Source organism: Podarcis vaucheri, assembly GCF_965113315.1.
Source record: "Podarcis vaucheri genome assembly, chromosome: 1".
Classification (NCBI taxonomy): Eukaryota; Metazoa; Chordata; class Lepidosauria; order Squamata; family Lacertidae; genus Podarcis; species Podarcis vaucheri.
The window spans coordinates 75,738,561-75,757,649 of NC_138759.1; the positions used below are offsets into that span (position 1 = coordinate 75,738,561).

Below are 19,089 nucleotides of genomic sequence, written 5' to 3' on the forward strand. Positions count from 1 at the left end.
GGCTTTTTTAAACAAGGAATTAGGCTCTTGACTTTGCATTAGGTGCTAGGGGAGATGAAGATAAAGGGGTTCTCTTCCTGCCTCAGTCTCTTCCAGTTACAGTCATACCTCTGCTCCCGAAGGCCTTGGGAGTCGAATGTTCCAGCTTCCGAATGATCGAAAACTGGAGTGAGTGTTCCAGTTTTCAAACTTTTTTCCACTATTGTTTCTGGTGTACCTGCACAATCGGAAACCATTCGGAAGCCACTCCTTGGTTTCCAAATGTTTTGGAAGTCGAATGGACTTCTGGAATGGATTCCGTTCGACTAATGAGGTACGACTGTACTTTGAATCAGGTATGCAGGGAAAGAGTTAACAGAGTATTGCATACTCTGCTTACTTTCTTGATAGGCAGTGATCTTTAAAGGGGAAAAAGGCCTTTAGTTGGTGAAACTTTTTTTAGGTAACTGATGGCCAAGATGTTAGATGTAGTAGGGATCCGAAACCTTCCTGCTGTCACTCATAAATCAGCAACATACATCTAATATAGTTTAGGCTTCCAGCACATCTTATCTTGAAACATGTTACACACCACAAATTCAGCTACAATTATGAGCTGCCTTATTTTAGCTGCCTGAAAAAGGTATAAAGTTGTTTAAATATTGCATACCTGTTCCAGTTTTTACCACATGAGGGCTGTAGAGTTCTAAATCCAAATAACTGCATGGAAGATTAAAATTGATTCAATAGCCTGTGGTGATTAGGCTGCAGAGTTGACAACAGGGCATTCTGTGACTTGAAAAAAGCAATTATTATTAAAAATGCATCAGGATAGCATTGCTCATAATGGCTTCAAGGGGATTTTACAGGTTTCTTTCTTGCTAGGAGAGCCCATCTTTCTTTAGCAAACAAAAACTGAAATATATTAACTTTTGCACTGCTCTTGTCTTGACAACCCGTGTGTCAGTGTTCAGTTTTTAAAAACCAAACCACAACATGATGCCAACTTTTTCTTGCATATGCTGACCATCAAAAGATTAAAATGATCTCCTTCTTTGCATATCACAAAGTTCTGAGTAGAAGGCTTGTCCATCCGTTCTGTGGGTGGGCATAGAGAGAAATCCATTTGTAAATTTAAAAAGGGAGTTTCTGGCTAGTTCAGCTGAAATTCTCTTTTCAGAATGTTTTAAATTCTGGAACACTCATGCATGCTTTGGGCAGGAAATAAGGATGGGGCTTCATGGGGCCCTGCCTTTTTCAGAGCTTGTTTTGCTATTGATGTCCCTTGAACCTCCAAACTGCTCTTTGAATCACCATGTTCAGAATCAACATTTTGAAGGGCAAAGTGGAAGGTAGCACTCAAGTGGTTGCTTTTTGTCTCTTGAAGCAGGAGATTGGTAACTCTGCAGAGCATGGTGCTCTCTAGATGTTTTGGGCTACAAGTCACGTCCGTCCTGGTCAAACATGGCCAAGAGTCAGGGATGGTGGCAGCTGCAGTTCAACACCATCTAGAGGGCATCATGCTATCTTTCCTAATGCAGCAGCAGCAGCATAAGAGCCAGTAAAATCATACTACCGTCTCATGCAGCCTTTCTCAATCTCAGCTCCCCAGATATTGTTGGACTACAACTCCTATGATTCCTAGCCATTCTGTCTAGCAGTCAGGGACAGTGGGAGTTGAGGGCCCAGGGTGAAGAAAGGCTGGTCTAGTAACTATTCATACAAGCACAGGAGGGTTAAAAAGAAGTGGGGAAGTCTGTGTGAATTGCTGCTAGGAAGCAATGCAGTTGTGTAGGTTCATACATTCATTCTTCCATGTAGTTGCAACAAGAGGTATGAGCTATATGGGGGCAATTATAAGGCGGCTTATCATAGGGACCTAGATTTGAAATTCAGTTTTTATCTTCTGGATCAATGTATTACCATGTGGCTGGATCAGAATGATGATGCTTGCATTTTAACTTTTGTATTATAGAAAGTATTTTGAATTCCCATTATTTGAGGTAAATGTGGGCTTGGGGTGAATAACTTTCCTTTCTGATGTTGTAAACATTCATCCTGTGTGAGTTTCAGTTCCAAAGCTGCATCTTTTGTGTTGAAACGTGTCAGGGTGTGTTTTGCAAACTTCATTTTTACCTGTCCAATTTTTCTCACATGCTGTTTTGGCCCTAAGCTGTTGACCCAAGAGACAAATAAAAGGACCTAGTTGAAAGGATAAGCTTTGAAAATGGAGTCCAATTCTCCATTAGCAAAGACACCCAGAGAAAGCTAAGGATATTTCTTGCTCCATCTACACGTAACAATAGCTTTCACACTAGAACCTGCAGCAGGGTTGGGTTTTTAAACAGTTTAGACTGACTTCTTGTCTTTTTGTAGTTTCAGGAGATGGAGAATCACTGGTAAGTTAATTTTAATATTTTTATAGTCTGTTCCAGCCTTACCATTAAACATGTTGAGGTAGACTCTTTTCTGGCAACAAACTTCAAAGGACAGCTAATAATCAGTTACTTAATATGGGTTGGCTTCTGAGATATAATTTTGGATTTCTGCTCAAAACAGGTCTTCCCAGCCTCTTGTCTCTCCTTCAAAAGCTCCTTCTCAGGGTTGAGGGACCTTCCGGAATGGAGTTTGGTGGGACATTGTGGCGGGAGAAATTGCAACAAGACTGGGAAACTGGGAAAATTCTGTGGGGCTTTCTTGCATATACAGGAAGTGCCTTTCTGCTCATGTATAACTTTTATCTGTGGCAGTGTACAATTTTATCGGCATCAGCTGTGGTCTTGAGCCATCTTGTGTTTTGTTGAGTCCTGTACTTAAACTCTAGTCACTGTTTTTGGACTGCAGGTACCACCCCCCGTGTGGAACTGCATACCCAATTCTTTTATTAGTAGTGCAAACAGTTTTCAGTAATAAACAGGAATAAATTTTATTTATTTATTTAATATTTTCTTTTTTACTCTGCTGTTTTTCTCCTAAACAGTGTTTTAACTTCCCATCTATCCTCTGGAGTTGATTGCTGATTCTTTCAGTACAGGGAGTTAGTATTTTTCCTGTATGTCAGTTTATTATTATAGAACAGACTAGCATCTAAAGGTCTGTCTGGTTCTTTAACAATTGTTCTGACGTTGCCTGATGTACTATTGAAAATTGTCACACTGTTATAATTCTTCGTTTGACTTCTAGCGATGTTAAATAAGTGGTAGAAGTACAAACTAAAAGGTAAAGGGACCCCTGACCATTAGGTCCAGTTGTGGACGACTCTGGGGTTGTGGCGCTCATCTCGCTTTACTGGCCGAGGGAGCCGGCGTACAGCTTCCGGGTCATGTGGCCAGCATGACTAAGCCACTTCTGGCGAACCAGAGCAGCACATGCAAACGCTGTTTACCTTCCTGCCGGAGCGGTACCTACCGTATTTTTTGCTCCATAACACTCACTTTTTTCCTCCTAGAAAGTAAGGGGAAATGTCTGTGCGTGTTATGGAGCGAATGCCTTCGGATGGCGGGGGGGGGGGTCTGCTGCAGTCGTGAGCAGAGGATCCATGGTTCCCCTTCCTTCCCTCCTCCATGGCTCGCTTTGAAACAGCAAAGCGGGAGAAGAGCCGCTGACTGGGGAGGAGAGAGGGACAGAGAGCCTGCTTGCTTTAAAGGAGCAAAGCGGGAGAGGAGAGGAGCCTTCTCCTCTTATACCCCTTGCCTGCATTATTAGCAGCATCCTTCTCCACACACCCCATGCGTGCTCCTTGTCCCTTGAGTGCTTTTCCTTCCCTCCCCACTTAAAATGTGGTTACAAAGCACAGATCCACACGGATCCTCAGGATTTTTGCATTGGGCTGCCCCAAACTCACCGTCAGATCACATGTCTGTGGCCACAGCATGAACCACAAAAATCATACACCCACTGTTTCATTTAGAATATTTTTTTTTCTTGTTTTCCTCCTCTAAAAACTATGTGCGTGTTATGGTCGGGTGCGTGTTATAGAGCGAAAAATACGGTATTTATCTATTTGCACTTTAACGTGCTTTCGAACTGCTAGGTTGGCAGGAGCTGGGACTGAGCAATGGGAGCTCATCCCCTCACGGGGATTCGAACCGCCGACCTTCTGATCGGCAAGCCTTAGGCTCTGTGGTTTAACCCACAGTGCCACCCGTGTACAAACACCTAATACACCTAATAACCTAATAAATACCTTATTAAAATAATAAATACTTCAATAATAAATACTTTATTAAAACTAATAACCTAATAAATACTTTGACCAAGAAATCAGTTGTGGTTGTATATTTTACCTACATTTTCCTCTTAACTTTCCAGGATGAAGATTCAGAGTGTACTTTAGCTATAGATTTTGAAGTTGGACACTTTTTCCGTGAAAGAATAGTTCCCCGTGCTGTACTCTATTTCACTGGGGAAGCTATAGAGGATGATGATAATGTATGTATACTTTTAAGATTATCTTAATTTGTGAATATTCCATGTGTCGAGGGGGGTGTATGTGTGTGTGCTTTAAGGGAAAGATAACTTTATTCATAAATAGTCAGCTTTTGTCTGGAGAACTGATTGTGTCCTTATCACTCCCTCAAATAGCCAAGTGATGTGGTCAATTCCAACAAAACTTGAGTAATAATGGGGCCTCTGAATATGAAAAGGGAAGTATCTGCATGCTCAGGAAAACCAGAAAGCTACCCTTCACACACGTTTTGGAGGCAAAAAATGACCAAAAAACAACCCAATTAAGATTGAGGATACTCAGTAGACATGGAATGCTGAGTGTCTGCTGAAAAAGTGCTCCTTACAGCTCTTTAGTATCTGGATGGGGTAATGGCTGCTTGGCTGGAACCCTGGACAAGAGCATTCCTGCTAGCAGGTGAGAATACTGCAAAATTTTGTTGCAGGGCCCCTCTTCCTGCTTCTGGAAAAGCATAATCCTTGCTGCAGAAATCCTTGCTACAGAAATACATTTTAATAACTAATAGCATTATGGCACGGTATAACAGTAATCATTAGAACAGTTCTGTACAGTATGTTGATTTTATCCCCATAGTGCAGGGGGAGGCTGAGGCTGAAAGGATAGCAGCTTGCCTAGCACTAGCCATTGAACTTGTAGCTGAGGTGAAATTTGACTGGGATGTCTCAGCACAATATCCTAAGCACTGCACTACCCCACCTTTAAGACAGTGACCTGCTGGCCTTTTCCTTACTGATGTAATTGCTCTCTAATTTCTCTTAACTAGTCTTAAAGAATAAACAGATGGCTGGAGATGAAGCTGGTTATGTTAGTGAAAATTGATAAGGTTTGTTAATACTGTGACCTCATATAGCCATTCAATTTTGCATTTAGCTTAAAAGACTACATTAAGTCCTTCATTAGGATATAAATGAAAGTGTTAGTGTAAGGACTTGAGATGAAAATATTAAGTACTTCTATACCCAAGTGCTGGGGATCTGATCTGGAATGCGTATCTTCAAATATTGTGTTTCATCTACTAATGGTTTAAATTAGGATCTAAACAAGTTTCCCCCCTTTTTAGTTTGAAGAAGGAGAGGAAGGAGAAGAGGAGGTGAGTAAAATACTGTTTAATCTACTTGTCACATTTTCCCTATGGGGAAAAAAGGTAATATTTAGCTTTCTATGAGAGAATCCAAGGAGGCACATGTTTCAGTCATGTATGTTCCATAAGTCAGTGTGAGGGCTAGCCTGTCTTGGTGCTTGGGGAACTGGGAACGACAGCCATGTTAGGAAGCATTTGCCAAGCCATATTCTGTCAAGTAAGTCTGGTGAAAGATAATGGTTTTCTGATAGATTTGTTAGACATGTCGAGACATGTTAGGGGGTAAATGCAGCAGGGTGGGGGCAGTGAAGCTGACTGTAGCAGCACTGGAATTGGGGGGTTGAACGGAGACAGGGAATCGGTTTTAACAGTTAGACTGGGCATCTTTTCACTATCTGTAGATGGACAACAGGCCTACCTCCATTGAGAAACAATGGAGGGAAGAGCTGGAATACAGGTTTCCCAAAGACCAAATCTGCCTTGGGTTTGTCACTGCTAAGTCACCAGATTTTACCTTTTCTCTGATGCTAGCATGTGTTTGTTTGTTTGGAGTGTTTACTCCACCCTATCCCTCCCTGCCTTGGAAAAATTACTGCAGACACCCATGGGAAGGTTGCTTAATGTCAAGAGCCATGAGAATATATGAAGGTTAAGGAAATCCTGTAACTAAATATTTCTACTTGCAAACAATTTCAGTATTAGGAGTAAAGCATCATTGAGTTTAGTTCTGGACATGTTATTGTTGTCATCAGTAGAAAGTATTGCTCCTTTAAAAAAGCATTCTTATCCTACTTTAAAAAAAAACAAAACATAGGAATTGGAAGGTGAAGAAGAAGGAGAAGAGGACGAAGAAGCAGAAAGTGAACCTAAGGTTAGTTTTATTAAAGCACTGTATGCCATGTAACCGCTAAATTGTAGCATCTTAATTTTATCATAACTCGCTTTTACAGTCATACCTTGGATCCTGAATACCTTGGCTCCCGAATGCCTCAAACACGGAAATGAGTGTTCCAGTTTGCGAATGTTCTTTGGAAGCCGAAAGTCTGACGGCGTTTTGATTGGCTGCAGGAGCTTTCTGCAGGAGCTTTCTGCAGCCAATCAGAAGCCACACCATGGTTTCCAAACATTTTGGAAGTCAAACAGACTTCTAGAATGGATTCTGTTCCAAGGTACGACTGTATTTTTGTTGACATGAATTGGGGTTGAAGAATTTCTATGCTGCTGCTTTTTAGTGACCAAGTTAACAGTAGTCCATTTCATTTTCTTTAACAATACCTGTTAATGCTCCTTCATTAAGGCACAGAGGCACAGACGTAACTAACAACCTGGCTGCTGTCACATAAACACTCGTAAACTACAGATAAGCAAATAATACATAGTTTTATTGAACTTAAGTGTTACATATGCATATTTAACAAGCTTTGAAATCTTGTTGCAGAATGTTTGATTTTTTTTGTTTTTTACTTTGGCTTTGTTTTATTGGTATTGAGTCTTTTGTTGAAAATGGTAAGGCTGCTTCATGCATAACACTTCCCTTACACGTGCAAAGGGCAAAAATCCTCAAATTGCAAATTGCATTTTAGCTTGCAATGGGTAATTTGTCTGATTCTTGTATAACATTTTTCAATGCCTCCCCAGTTAATAATATTGGCATGTAGGAAAAGTGTCATGGGTGAAGTGGACCTGAACAGATATGCAACTTGTCTATTTTTCTTTCTTTCTCCATAGTAGGCTTGTTTTAAAACCTCTGCATGGGCAAGACTCCCTCATGATCACTTCTCAAACATATTTTGGTTACACTGATACTTAGACATGTCCAGTATGTATTGATTTGGGGTCCTATATTAAAACAAAGAGCAAGTTATACATAAAATATATTAGCATGCAAAAATGGGATTTGTGTCATGATGAAAACATATACACTTGCATGACATCCTAACCAGCACATTCTGCACAATATACATAGCTTCTTAGTGGAAATAGTGTTTCTTTGGCTATCACAGAATAATTTTAGTGATAGGGTAGCAGTTATAGAGTTCCCAAATGAAATGCATCAATGGCTGTATCTAAAGTCTTGTGGGTGGGAAGATCGAGTTTTATGCTGATAATTTGTATATAATTATTTTGGAGAGCAGCTGTATGTGACAAACCATTTCTTGAATCTTTTGGAACACTAGTTATTACTGTCTTTTTTTCTTTGATCCATTTCACTTTTCTTTCATGCTGACAGTTCCTTTCAATTTTTCCCCATTTAGGTGTAATTTAAGTCTCTTTATCATTCATTCATTTATAGGTAAGGTTGAATTCCATTAATACATAACTTCCAGGCTTCCAGTTTTTGTAGCCCATACAATGTGGTTCATTTTAGTTTATGTTTGGTTTCTTTTATTTAGTAAATAGAAAAATTCGGTTTCTAATGGCTACCCTCACGGACCTAGTTGCAATTTAGAAAAATATGTAGAACACCTTAACTGTAAAATCATGAATGATGTCAGTGTTTATAGGAATTTCCATTTCTTCCTGATGCACATTATGTTCTTCTTGCCTTAGTTATGTGCTCTTAAGATGGATGTGTTTTTGTTGTGATTGCACTGGCCGTTTGTGTTTCTTTGTGCAGGCTTTAACATTTAAAATTAGGGGTTAGATTTCTATGTCTTCAAGGTGTTGTTAGGAGGCAACCTTTTTTCCATTCTCTTTCAGCCAGATTGGACAACTTGGTTATCTTGCCAAATCAGTCACCCATATATCCCATTTAATCCTGCTTACTTGAATTTAAATTCTGAATTTCCCTCACTTCCTTCTTTCTTTGTACTGTGTTACAGTATAATTACATAATTTGTGGTCACTGATATGCCAGTACATCTTTTCTGCTTAATGAACACTTGCACTCATATATTTTGAGATTATTTGTTTCATGCGATAGGCGAGATTGCTGAAACAAGAAAATTGCATTCTTATTTAGTTATTCTAAACTTGAGTTTGTGACTTGCAACTTTTACAGTTAGGCTCTTGCCAATGTTGTCATGTCTTCTGATAGAATGTTAACGTCTTTCTCTTGCCCTGAGGCAAAAACACATTCTCTTTCTCTCCTAGGACCCTCACATGCACTCATTCTCTTGTACTTTCACAGAGTTTAGGATTGTTATCCATAAAATATCAACGCTGTAGTTAGGCTTGTTGACTCTTCTCATTGTCTTTGCTGCCCTCTCAGTTGTGCTTTTTCAAAGCCATAAACTCAGGTTCTTCTCTTAAAATCTAATTTTCTATCCCAGCTTCTTTCTAAGCTGTTCATATTACCTCTACATGGCCGATGGCTGACGCAAATAAATGTTATTAAAATTAAAAAATTAAATTACCTCTACATGGGTTCTCTGCAGTGTTAAAAACTGTGATAGGAAAGCTAGGAACTAAATGGCACCTTAAACCTAGATTATGGATGCAACAACAGAATGTCTAGGTGTACTTTTTAATAACAAAACTACAATTCTGAAAATGAATGAACTGCAGCTAAAATATTATATTTATTTTTCACGTAGTCTTAATATTCTTAAGAGGGTCTCTTCTCCAGTCTTCAGACAGTAGCTGAAAGTGGGGAGGCAGAAAAAGGTCCTCCTTTCCTTCCACTCTGCAGCCAGTGTGGTGTAGTGGTTAAGAGCGGTAGACTCATAATCTGGGGAACCGGGTTCGCGTCTCCGCTCCTCCACATGCAGCTGCTGGGTGACCTTGGGCTAGTTACACTTCTCCAAAGTCTCTCAGCCCCACTCACCTCACAGAGTGTTTGTTGGGGGGAGGAAGGGAAAGGAGAATGTTAGCAGCTTTGAGACTCCTTCGGGTAGTGAAAAAGCAGGATATCAAATCCAAACTCTTCTTCTTCTTCTAAATCTGAAAACCTAGGTGCAGTACCGCGCCCAGAGCTCAGAAACTGCTTGCGCTAATGAAATTCTCTGTCGCAAAATGCGCCTAGAACAATGGGAGTTTCGAACACTGGTTCTCTGTTCTTGAAAAGGTACCGCCTCTCCAGGTTAGCAAGTGTTTCAAAAAATCACGGAGAGAGTTAAGCCAAATGGCTATTGCACATTGGAAAGATCTCATCCAGTATGCAAGACTGTAAGGATCCCTTTTCAATGATCACTAAATCACTGTTCCTTTACCTCAGTATGGGTAACCTGCCTCTCCCCAGATGTTGTTGCACAACAACCCCTATCATCCCGACCACTGGTTATGCTAGCTGGGGCTGGTGGGAATTGGGGTCAACATTTGGAGAGCCACAGGGCCCCCATCCCTGCTTTCCTGTCAGTCAAGGTGTTGCTGTTTTTAACCTGAGGGAGATTGATTGCATTTTGTGCTTAGTGGCACATATATGAAATAAAATCCTAATTCCAATAGGGTATTAGAAATACAATCAAATTGGTTTCTGGGATAATGAGGCAGTTAGATACTGGAGTAATGTATGTTAAGTAAGATTGAGATTACCCACTTCTTCTGGGATTCTTTATGCTTTGAATTGTGGGATTGTGAAGTAGCTAAAAATGGCACACTCATTGGTGTAATGATCTCTATATGTCTCTGTTTTAATAACTATTGACACAAAATAGGCTCCTTTATGTTCAGCATAAAGCCTGCCTGCCTGCCTCTTTCCAGTATCCCTTTAAATTGTGAACTAGCTGTTTCACTACTTGAATTGCTCTGTAAATAATAGAATCAACATAAGATTTTTGCAGGTGCTGACTCACACTTCTATATTCTTGTATGTTCCAAGTTTATCTCGTACTGGATTGATGTTGGGAGGAATCATGTTATGAATGTGGAGAATGCACAGTCTAGAATCATAGAATCATAGAGTTGGAATAGACCACAAGGGCCATCGAGTCCAACCCCCTGCCAAGTCTGTTTGACTTGAGTGTGTAAATACTTTTATTGAAATGTTGGTGTTGGCATATTGTGCAATTTGGAAGTCCTCGGCCCCTGTGACCTACCCATCATATACTGCAACCGTGACTTTTACTGTACTGAATTCCAGCTTGGTCAGCACATACACGGCTGTGCGAAATACTGAGTTCATCATGGGCCTGTGGCTTGCATGTGTTTGCCTCTAAAGGCTGGTGTGGCTGGAAGTTATCATGGGCTGACTGTCTCAGCTTGTGGCAGCCATCAATCATGGCAGTGGACTTGTAGCAGACCTTTGCTCTCAGAATATGTGAACTTGAGTCAGTAGTTACTGAATTCTCTCATGTATCCTTTGAGAAGACAACTGATGTTTCACCAATTCCCAGAGTATAAATCTTTCATCTTGAAAATTAATGTGATTTTTAATACACATTAATAAAAACCTTCAGGAATTTTGAATCTCTTTGTCTTAGTTATTTAAGACAGTGTGTGGATCTCTGACATTAGTGCATAGAAACAGAAGATACTTGGGTTTTTAATGTGCTGGTCCAAAAGTTTCTTCTCCATGAAGCCATTTTTTGTACTGACAGCTTCTCTTGCATCTCTCTCTAAATGTGAAGATGTTCTGTTCGTCCAAGCACTTATGAAACATCTTGCAGCGTGAGGGCTGTGCAAGTGTTTCTAGGACAGCTACTCTAGCCGCTGCTTTCTTATCACAGTAGTTTATCTCCAGCACACTGTGAATGAGTAGCAGCACATCTGAATATTTTATTTTTTAAAAAGTTATTACCTCTTCTTAATCACTGACAGTAGCCTGAAATCCTCTGTACACTCATGTAAGTGAAAATCATATTGAGGCATGTCATACGCAACTTTAAATAAAAATGCACAGGAGTCAGCTGCAAGTGTCATCTGTAAAAGTTAGCTATTCTGAACCCATATTTTATTCCACTGCTTGGCAGATTCACAATTCATACTCCTGTACCAAATCCTTGAAAGTACTTCATATTCATTCTGCAATATTTGAAGGGACTTTACAACATCAAATTGAAGGCTGTTGCTTGTTTATAATCCAGACCTTTAGATTTTGGTTCTAAGAGATGTGTAGCAGCATGAACTGATTGTACAAGTATTTTCAAAACAGCTTTGAAAAGTATTTCATTCACCTCAAGAGAGAGAACATTTCCCAAGGGTATTTTGCCCTAAATTTCAAAGTTCTTAATGTTGTCTTTTCTGGGGGGGTTTCCTGTCCTTTACACTTCTAATTGAGAGGTAATTTCAGAGGCACCAGCCATGTTCAAAAGTATTAAGGCTGGGTGTTAGGTTTTGTAAATACAATGGTTGTATTTCTAAGAACATTACTTGAAAAGAAGCAGTCAAGACTGATTTTGTTTTGGTAGCTTAAGGCTAAGACGATATTTCCTACAAATTGCATGTAGCAAATACCATATTGCCATCTATATAATCTTGGTGAATTTGACCACAATTATACACTATTGTTCCGACTTAGGAGCTGTGAATGGTTCCATATTGTGTCCCGCTGGCTATCCTCTTCAGCTCTTGGCAGTGCAGAGAATTTAAGGGGAAAACTATTTTAGATTTTTTTTCGTATCTGCATTAGGATTTAGGGCCTATATGATTGTCATTGCATTAGCAGGGAACAATTCTATATACATTCTATGATTGCATCTGTTTCCCTAACCTTGACAACTGATGTTAAAGAGGAATTGCGGTCTTGAATGCAGGGTGAAGATGCCTAATCTAGTGTAGACCAGACCATAATACTAGTACTTGAAAAAGCATTGCTGTTAGAGAACCTGTGCGTTGTGTGTTGACTTATACTTGCAAAGCAGATTGGAATACAGTGGTGCCCCGCAAGACGAATGCCTCGCAAGACGAAAAACTTGCTAGACGAAAGGGTTTTCCGGTTTTGCGTTGCTTCGCTAGACGAATTTCCCTATGGGCTTGCTTCGCAAGACGAAAACGTCTTGCGCTTTTTTTAAAAGCCGCTTGAAGAGGCGCAGTTGCAACGGACCGTGCTTCGCAAGACGAAAAACATCGCAAGACGAAAAGACTCGAGGAACGAATTCTTTTCGCCTTGCGAGGCACCACTATACTGTGTTTCTCAGTCTTCTCTTGCCTGTGCTTTTTTCCTTCCCAAAGCATACTTAACGTGGAGCTCTTTGGTAGAAATCAGAGTTGTTAGAGATGTTGGCATAAGAAAGCTGTTTTAGGGGTGTTGGCTGATAGTAACCTCAATCTGTTTAGAGTCATGGTATATTTTGCCTAACTTTTAAAACTAGGGTAGTGTTCTGTGACATATATTGAAGGCCTTTATTGTAGAGAGGAAAATGTGGGTATTGAACACCTGTTTTTAAAGGAAGAATATAATTTCTCAACTGATTTTTTTCTTATTAAAGTGCATATATTTCACTCATAAAACACAGTATATTATCAGATATTCACATTACACTTGAAATTAGAAGGCAACATGCTCTTTTCAGTCCTGCACTTTCACTCTTTCACATTGTGTCTGTATGTAATGTTAAACCATGTACACAAGCAGGAATGAATCTGAGTAAAACCTTGGGATTCTACACTCCCCCCCCCCCCGCAGGACTACAACAAGGACTTGGTTAGTGTCTGCTTCCATTTTCACAAAATGCCAGATTAGCACAGGCTCCTTTTCCTAGCTACACACAGAAAGGGAGCCTGAAGGTTTGCTCAGGCTCATTGCCCATTATAGTTCATGGTGCCCTTTTCATTTTGCATACAACATATGCATAAAACTGCTTAGCTTTAATCTCTGAAGACCACATAATTTTGGGTTGCCTCTCTAGAATTACAATTGAGGGAGGTGTTGGAAAAGCATTTCATTTTTAAGATCTAGAACTTGCTTCATACCTTTGGAAATTATTGCTTCCTGTGCCTCTAGGAAATACATTAACTGCTTGTTCATTTTTATGACATAGGATCAAGCACATGTTTAACAAAGTAAACTAAAAAAATATTAACAGCTTGTTTTGTGATAGAGTTGCAGACATGTGGCCTGATAACTGTCACCTACTGCATTGATAAGCCTATGCCACACAATATTGCAGTATGGGACATTAGCTCTAGTGTCCCTTGGAACAAGGAGTTGAATTAGCAAGACCGGCAGTCCTCCTCACCACGTTTCCATTAGCATTGGCAGCACTACACAGTATAGCCGTTGGATAATGGCAGCATATCTCCTTGCCATGAACAAAAATTCAAAAACCAGAGAGTTGTGGAACTGATTTTAGTATAGGGAACTATATGTTGGAGGATCTCAAACCCTCATGAGGAACTTTTCAGGGTGCGGGGAGCTGGGAAAAAGTAGACTAGCCAAAAGTGCTTCCTGCTAGTACAAAACTACCATCAGATACAATCCTATATTTCTTCTGCACCAGATCCTTCAGCACTGCTGACCCATGCTTGACCTTGTGGGTAGTCACTGCCAAAATACCACCACTTCTAACAGCCAAAAATAGTTTAAAGCAAAAAAGTATAAAATCTGGAAAGAGGAATAGTTCTCCTGCCACATATGAAATAGCACCAGAAGCCTTTTATTTTAATTTGGGAAATTAGCTTTCATAGTACAGTCAAATCTCAGTTGTTGAACATAATCCATTCCAGAAGCCTATTCGGCTTCCGAAATGTTTGAGGTGTGGCTTCCAATTGGCTGTAGGAACTTCCTGCATTCAAGCAGAAGCCATGTCGGACATTCGTCTTCTGAAAAACGTTCAAAAACTGGAACACTTATTTCCAGGTTTTCGGCGTTCAGGAGCCAAAACATTCTAAATTGGAGGCATTTGGGAACTGAGGTTTGACTGTACCAGTTGTGTACAATGAGTAATATTCTGCGAAAAGAGTCCCATCAGCCCAGGAATTTCTACCTGTGCAACAGGACTTTCACTTCCCTCATCCCTCTTATGTGTTCTCTGTGCCCTCCCCAACCCCCTGTGCTCCAGAGGGTTGGGAAAACACCTGAAACAGATTTAGGGGTTGCTTGGAAGGAGGAGTGCAGGGAGAATGTACTGTTGCTCAAGGAGAAATCCTTCTGTTGATGGAATGTTTGCCTACATTAGCTCCCACACCATAGTTCTCCTGTTGCTTATGAATGTGGAATGAAACTTGGTGTCATGCTTGGGTACCTGTTGTGTAAACTTACTCTCTTTTTTCCTCTTCAAACAGAAAGATGCCAGCCAGCCTGCTGAATGCAAACAACAATAAGGAAATACCACTTCAGAGTGATATTTGAACAACCTGTAACAAATATTTGGATACCTGGCCTGCAGTTCAGGATATTCCATTGCTGCAGCACAATCTTATTAACAACGCTTAAAACTAAATTGTTTTCAAATGCATGATTTTCACTAACTTTTTTCTTATTTTTTTGCTTAACTTGTACAGTGGCAACTTAATGCATTTGAGAAATATGAGGTTTAATTAAAGCACACACTCTACGGCCTTTGGTATACTGTAGCTCAACCTGTTTCAGTAGGCTTTCAAATTAAAATTGGGGGGGGGGGGAACTAATTTGCTCTTCTGAAATACTTGCCCTCACTTCAGTGAATTTTTTAATCTAAATATTGTGGAATAGTTCACATGAAAATATATTGAATTAATAAAATACTTGCAGTGAAAACAAATAAAGCAATATGATTTCTGCTAGCTCTTATTCCCTCTAAAATAACATGATTCCTGCAACCTACCAATCAGACTAGTGCTATAGAGCAGCTTGAAACATTGTCATCTCCAGTAAAAGCAATCTGAATTTGAAGTAACATTTCCTTTTATCTTCTTTGAAGAAGGTGGTGGTTGACAGATACTTAGTTGTTCACCTTATTTATTCATGTTTGTAAGTACTTTGATGAACTAGTGCTTTTAATAGTTTTAAATATACTTGAAGAATATTTTTCCTGTTTATAAAATATGGGTACTTGTACATGGAAAACATAGTCTGCTCACAGAATGATTGCTCATCAAACATTTCAAAACAAACTGGGAAAGGAGATCTTGAGACGGGCCTCATAGTTGATGGAAGTGGGTTGCAGCAGTAAAATGTATCACTGGTCTAGCTTAGCCTACATCACCAAGCCTGGTTCAGATGGTCCTCCAAAACAAGGTTTGGGAATGAGCTACACCTTTGTGTGCTTCCTCCCCTCTTGTGGGCAGCTTCACTTTTCAGTTTCTTTTTGAGTGTGAGGCATAAATTATTGTGAAGTCTGATCTGGCAAGCTGTGGTTTGCACTTCAAATCAGAATTGTTGGTTTCAAATTCTAGAGGTAGGTAAAGATCAAAGCTTCCCTATTCAGACATGACAGCAAACTATGACATGCACAAAAGAGGAGTCTGAAAATGATGCAAGAATGGGAAGAATGGTATGTTTCTGGTGGTTTAGGGGATCATCTGAACTGTGCTTATGAAAGTCATTTAATTGGGAAAATATAAATTATATGTGAGTGTACTTCTGATATTTAATTTGCAATACTCATATCGCACTGTTCCACACTCCAGTGGTTTTAAAGCTCCAGAATCCTTCAAAAGATCTATTCAGAATTACAGTTCTCATTTCTTTAACATACAATGCCAGCTTTTGGCAACAGTTCATTAGCAACTGTATGAATGCTGTTACCAGGCATGTAGAGAGTGCTCCAGCCTTACCTTATACATTTGTAACTTAATACAGTGTTTTCAATTTGTACAGAATAGTTAGAATATTATATTAAAGTTGTGAAACATGAAGCATATTGTCCTGACAGTTTCTTTGTTAATACTATACATGATACATGGTCTTTTGAACGACTTGGGGGGTGGGCTGGGGAAATGAAAGCTATTAAGATTTCAGTCTTGTGCCACTCATTTATTCTGAATGTTAGTATTGTAAATAGCTTGTGATTTCAGAGTTCAGTGGTTTGGCAGCTTGAGGATATTTCTGCAAGCAGCAGATTTATGCATAGAATTTCAAGATGCAGCAAAAATCTGAGGGCTGTATCCAACAACATTGTGTGAGTGGAAGTCATTCAGTAGGTGCAGTGGCTTCAATGGATACAGCCTATAGATTACATGCTGGTACATTGAGGGGAGGGGAGGGGGATTCATTTATTAGGACCATGGACTACCAGGTTAAAATGATTTAATGACTCAAAAGGGTAGAGTCAGAACACCCATTCCCTGTGATAGGATCGGGCCAGAAACCATTTTTCGCACAAGCAGTTCTTAACCATGTTGGCAATAGCAATGAAGTTGTTACTACAGAAGCCTTTCTGCTGAAGGTTGGCCCTCCTTCTCGCCCTGAGTAGCTGAGAGTAAATAGTACATTCTCTTGTGAAGTGAAGACTATTCAAACAGTATAATAGATTGCAATTTGTCCACTAGTTTGCTGATAATATTTTTATTCTCCGGGGTTTTGCATCAGAATGATAGCTTCCTTATAGCTTGCTTTGGCAACCCAGTTGGAGAAGTATTCCATTGAGGAATAATGCAACAAAAGGAAAGTTGTGGAACTGGACTGGGGCTTTGTGAGACCTCCTTAAAGGGTGTAGAAGAATCCTTATGATGGTTAAGGTTATTGATGGCTATTGGTCATTATGGCAATATACTAACTCTGGGATCACTGAGGCACAAGAGTGGGAAAGGGCTGTTGCCTTCATGGTCTGCTTGTGGGCTTCCTGGAGTCTCTTGCTGACCATTGTGGAAAACCAGATGCTGGACTAGTTTGGCCTTTCAGTCTGATCTCGCATGGTGCTTATGAGCTGTCTGGAGGAAGAGGCAGGGCAGCAGTGTTGATATAACAATCCAAGAACTAGCTGTATCAAGAGCCATGTGGGTCAAAAGAAGAAGCTCTTTATACTTGTCTAGGTAAGACTGCTCTGTTTTGTAGAGACTATGGTTGGATGTGTGCCTAGCTGCTCAAGTAACTCTTCTATCTTCCTCCAATTAAATTAGCCTGCAAAAAAATTGAGTTGCTGATTTCTGTGCCTGTTTTAAGTGGTCAGAGGTATGCTTGCCTGTGTAGGCTCCCCTGAATCCCAAATGCTTTCTGTTTCTGCATCATTGCTTATTATTTTTTAACATACCCCAAATAGAAGCCAATTAAGTCCCAAGGAAATGAAGTTTTAAGAAGAGGTGGAGGAAAGAGAAATTAAAGCAAATGCTGCCAAGAAGAATGTCTGAGTCTAGTTCAGGCACAATGAAAGGCTTGATCTAGGCCACAGATTTCTGCATCAGGAATATTTCACTTGTCAGAATCCTGTCTGGTCTGGATGATCTAATGAATAAAAGACCTTTTCAGTTTGCTTAATCCTAATATGGGACACCATATATCCTTTAATCTGATTCTCCTAGCGTATCTCTGATTGGAATCCCTGAATGTTTTCTGCCTTTTGTCTCTATTTACCAGTATATCATAAAAGCAGGAAGGGAAAGAGCACTAGGAGTTGTAGTCCAGCAGCAACTGGAGAACTACAGCTCTCCCATTCTTCTAGGTAGTTTGCCTAACACTTCAACACTGGTTTTTGAAAAGGTAAAGCCAGTAAAGTAGTGCAAGTAGTATTTCAACAACTTTAGTCAATGGCTGAGGCATTTAAATCAGCAAAGAGCCAATTCTGCCCCGAAAGATTTCAGATGCTGCCAGAGACTACAAGGCTTACTTGTTTCCAGCATTCCTTATGTCACCACTTAGGGATGCAAATGTCAGCCCCGTAGAAGGGCATAGAAGAAAGGCCCTTCACATTGTTGCTTCATTTTGGAGTATTTTCTCCCAAATTGTTCATCGCTAGCCACAGACTCGCCCATATGTGCATGTCCCAACTGCCAGGCAATAGACTCATTGGAGGAGGTACTTTTAAAAAAATAATCACAGACGTATGGGTGACTAACCCTGGGTGTCTTGGGCATAGTAAGGTAAAAGCAAAAGGGAAGGCTGAAGGGAGTAGTTAGGCAAACACTTTAAAAAGTCGCATGTTGATCTCAACACATTATCACCAGTTTAGTGATGCTGGGTTATGGATGAACTATGCAGATCCATCAATACTTTGTTCAAGCATAACTGATAGGCTTCTCTTCCTGTAATTACACCCGTGTTTTTCAGGAAATAGCCACTTTCAGTTCCAAGAGTGACATGGCTTTGCAATTTCATGCTGTTCACAGCTGCCTTGGGAAACCATGGTCTTGCCAAAAATCTTGCCTTTATTCATCAGCAGGGGCTGTGTTGTGCTTGGGCCGGTCTTATGGAAGAGGAAATGTAATTTGATTGCCTCCTAATTGTTTTGCTTTTCCCTCCGGAAAAATGAAGCCGGATTCCTTCTACAAGCATCCTAGTAAAGCTGCTGGAGCCCTATCACTTTGTGCAGAGCACCATCCCGCCAGTGTTGTGGCATAAATAACTGAGTTGTTGCTAGATGGTTCCTCCAAACAGGATTGTCTGTTGTGGAGGTAATGGTGGCATCATTCACAATTACAAAACTCTGATATTCCTGCACTGCAGAAGCGGACAAGCAGCACTTCAGAGTTTGGTTTTGTTGGGAAAGGCATCAAGAGTAGACCTGTACAAAGAGAAAAAGGGGAGGTGGGCATGGAGAGAAAGATTGTTAGAGGCATGGGGAAACAAGGCGAAAATATGGCTGCAGGATTTCCTAAGCCTGCTACA

At 40.2% G+C, this 19,089-nt stretch overlaps 1 protein-coding gene across 2 annotated transcripts in view; it reads left to right on the top strand.

Annotated features, from left to right (window-relative positions):
• NAP1L4 (nucleosome assembly protein 1 like 4) overlaps nucleotides 1-16,184 on the top strand; it is a 32,510-nt gene extending 16,326 nt beyond the window's left edge. Inside the window, exons 11-16 of one of the 2 annotated variants that reach the window (XM_082194664.1) lie at nucleotides 2,356-2,378; nucleotides 4,291-4,410; nucleotides 5,508-5,537; nucleotides 6,343-6,399; nucleotides 7,784-7,821; nucleotides 14,631-16,184. In XM_082194664.1, coding sequence (XP_082050790.1) covers nucleotides 2,356-2,378; nucleotides 4,291-4,410; nucleotides 5,508-5,537; nucleotides 6,343-6,399; nucleotides 7,784-7,789 — 236 coding nt within the window. In that variant the 3' untranslated portion in view covers nucleotides 7,790-7,821; nucleotides 14,631-16,184. The remainder of the gene's footprint in view (nucleotides 1-2,355; nucleotides 2,379-4,290; nucleotides 4,411-5,507; nucleotides 5,538-6,342; nucleotides 6,400-7,783; nucleotides 7,822-14,630) is intronic. The other variant, XM_082194663.1, reaches the window with a different exon arrangement.
• The last annotated feature ends 2,905 nt before the right edge of the window (nucleotides 16,185-19,089 follow it).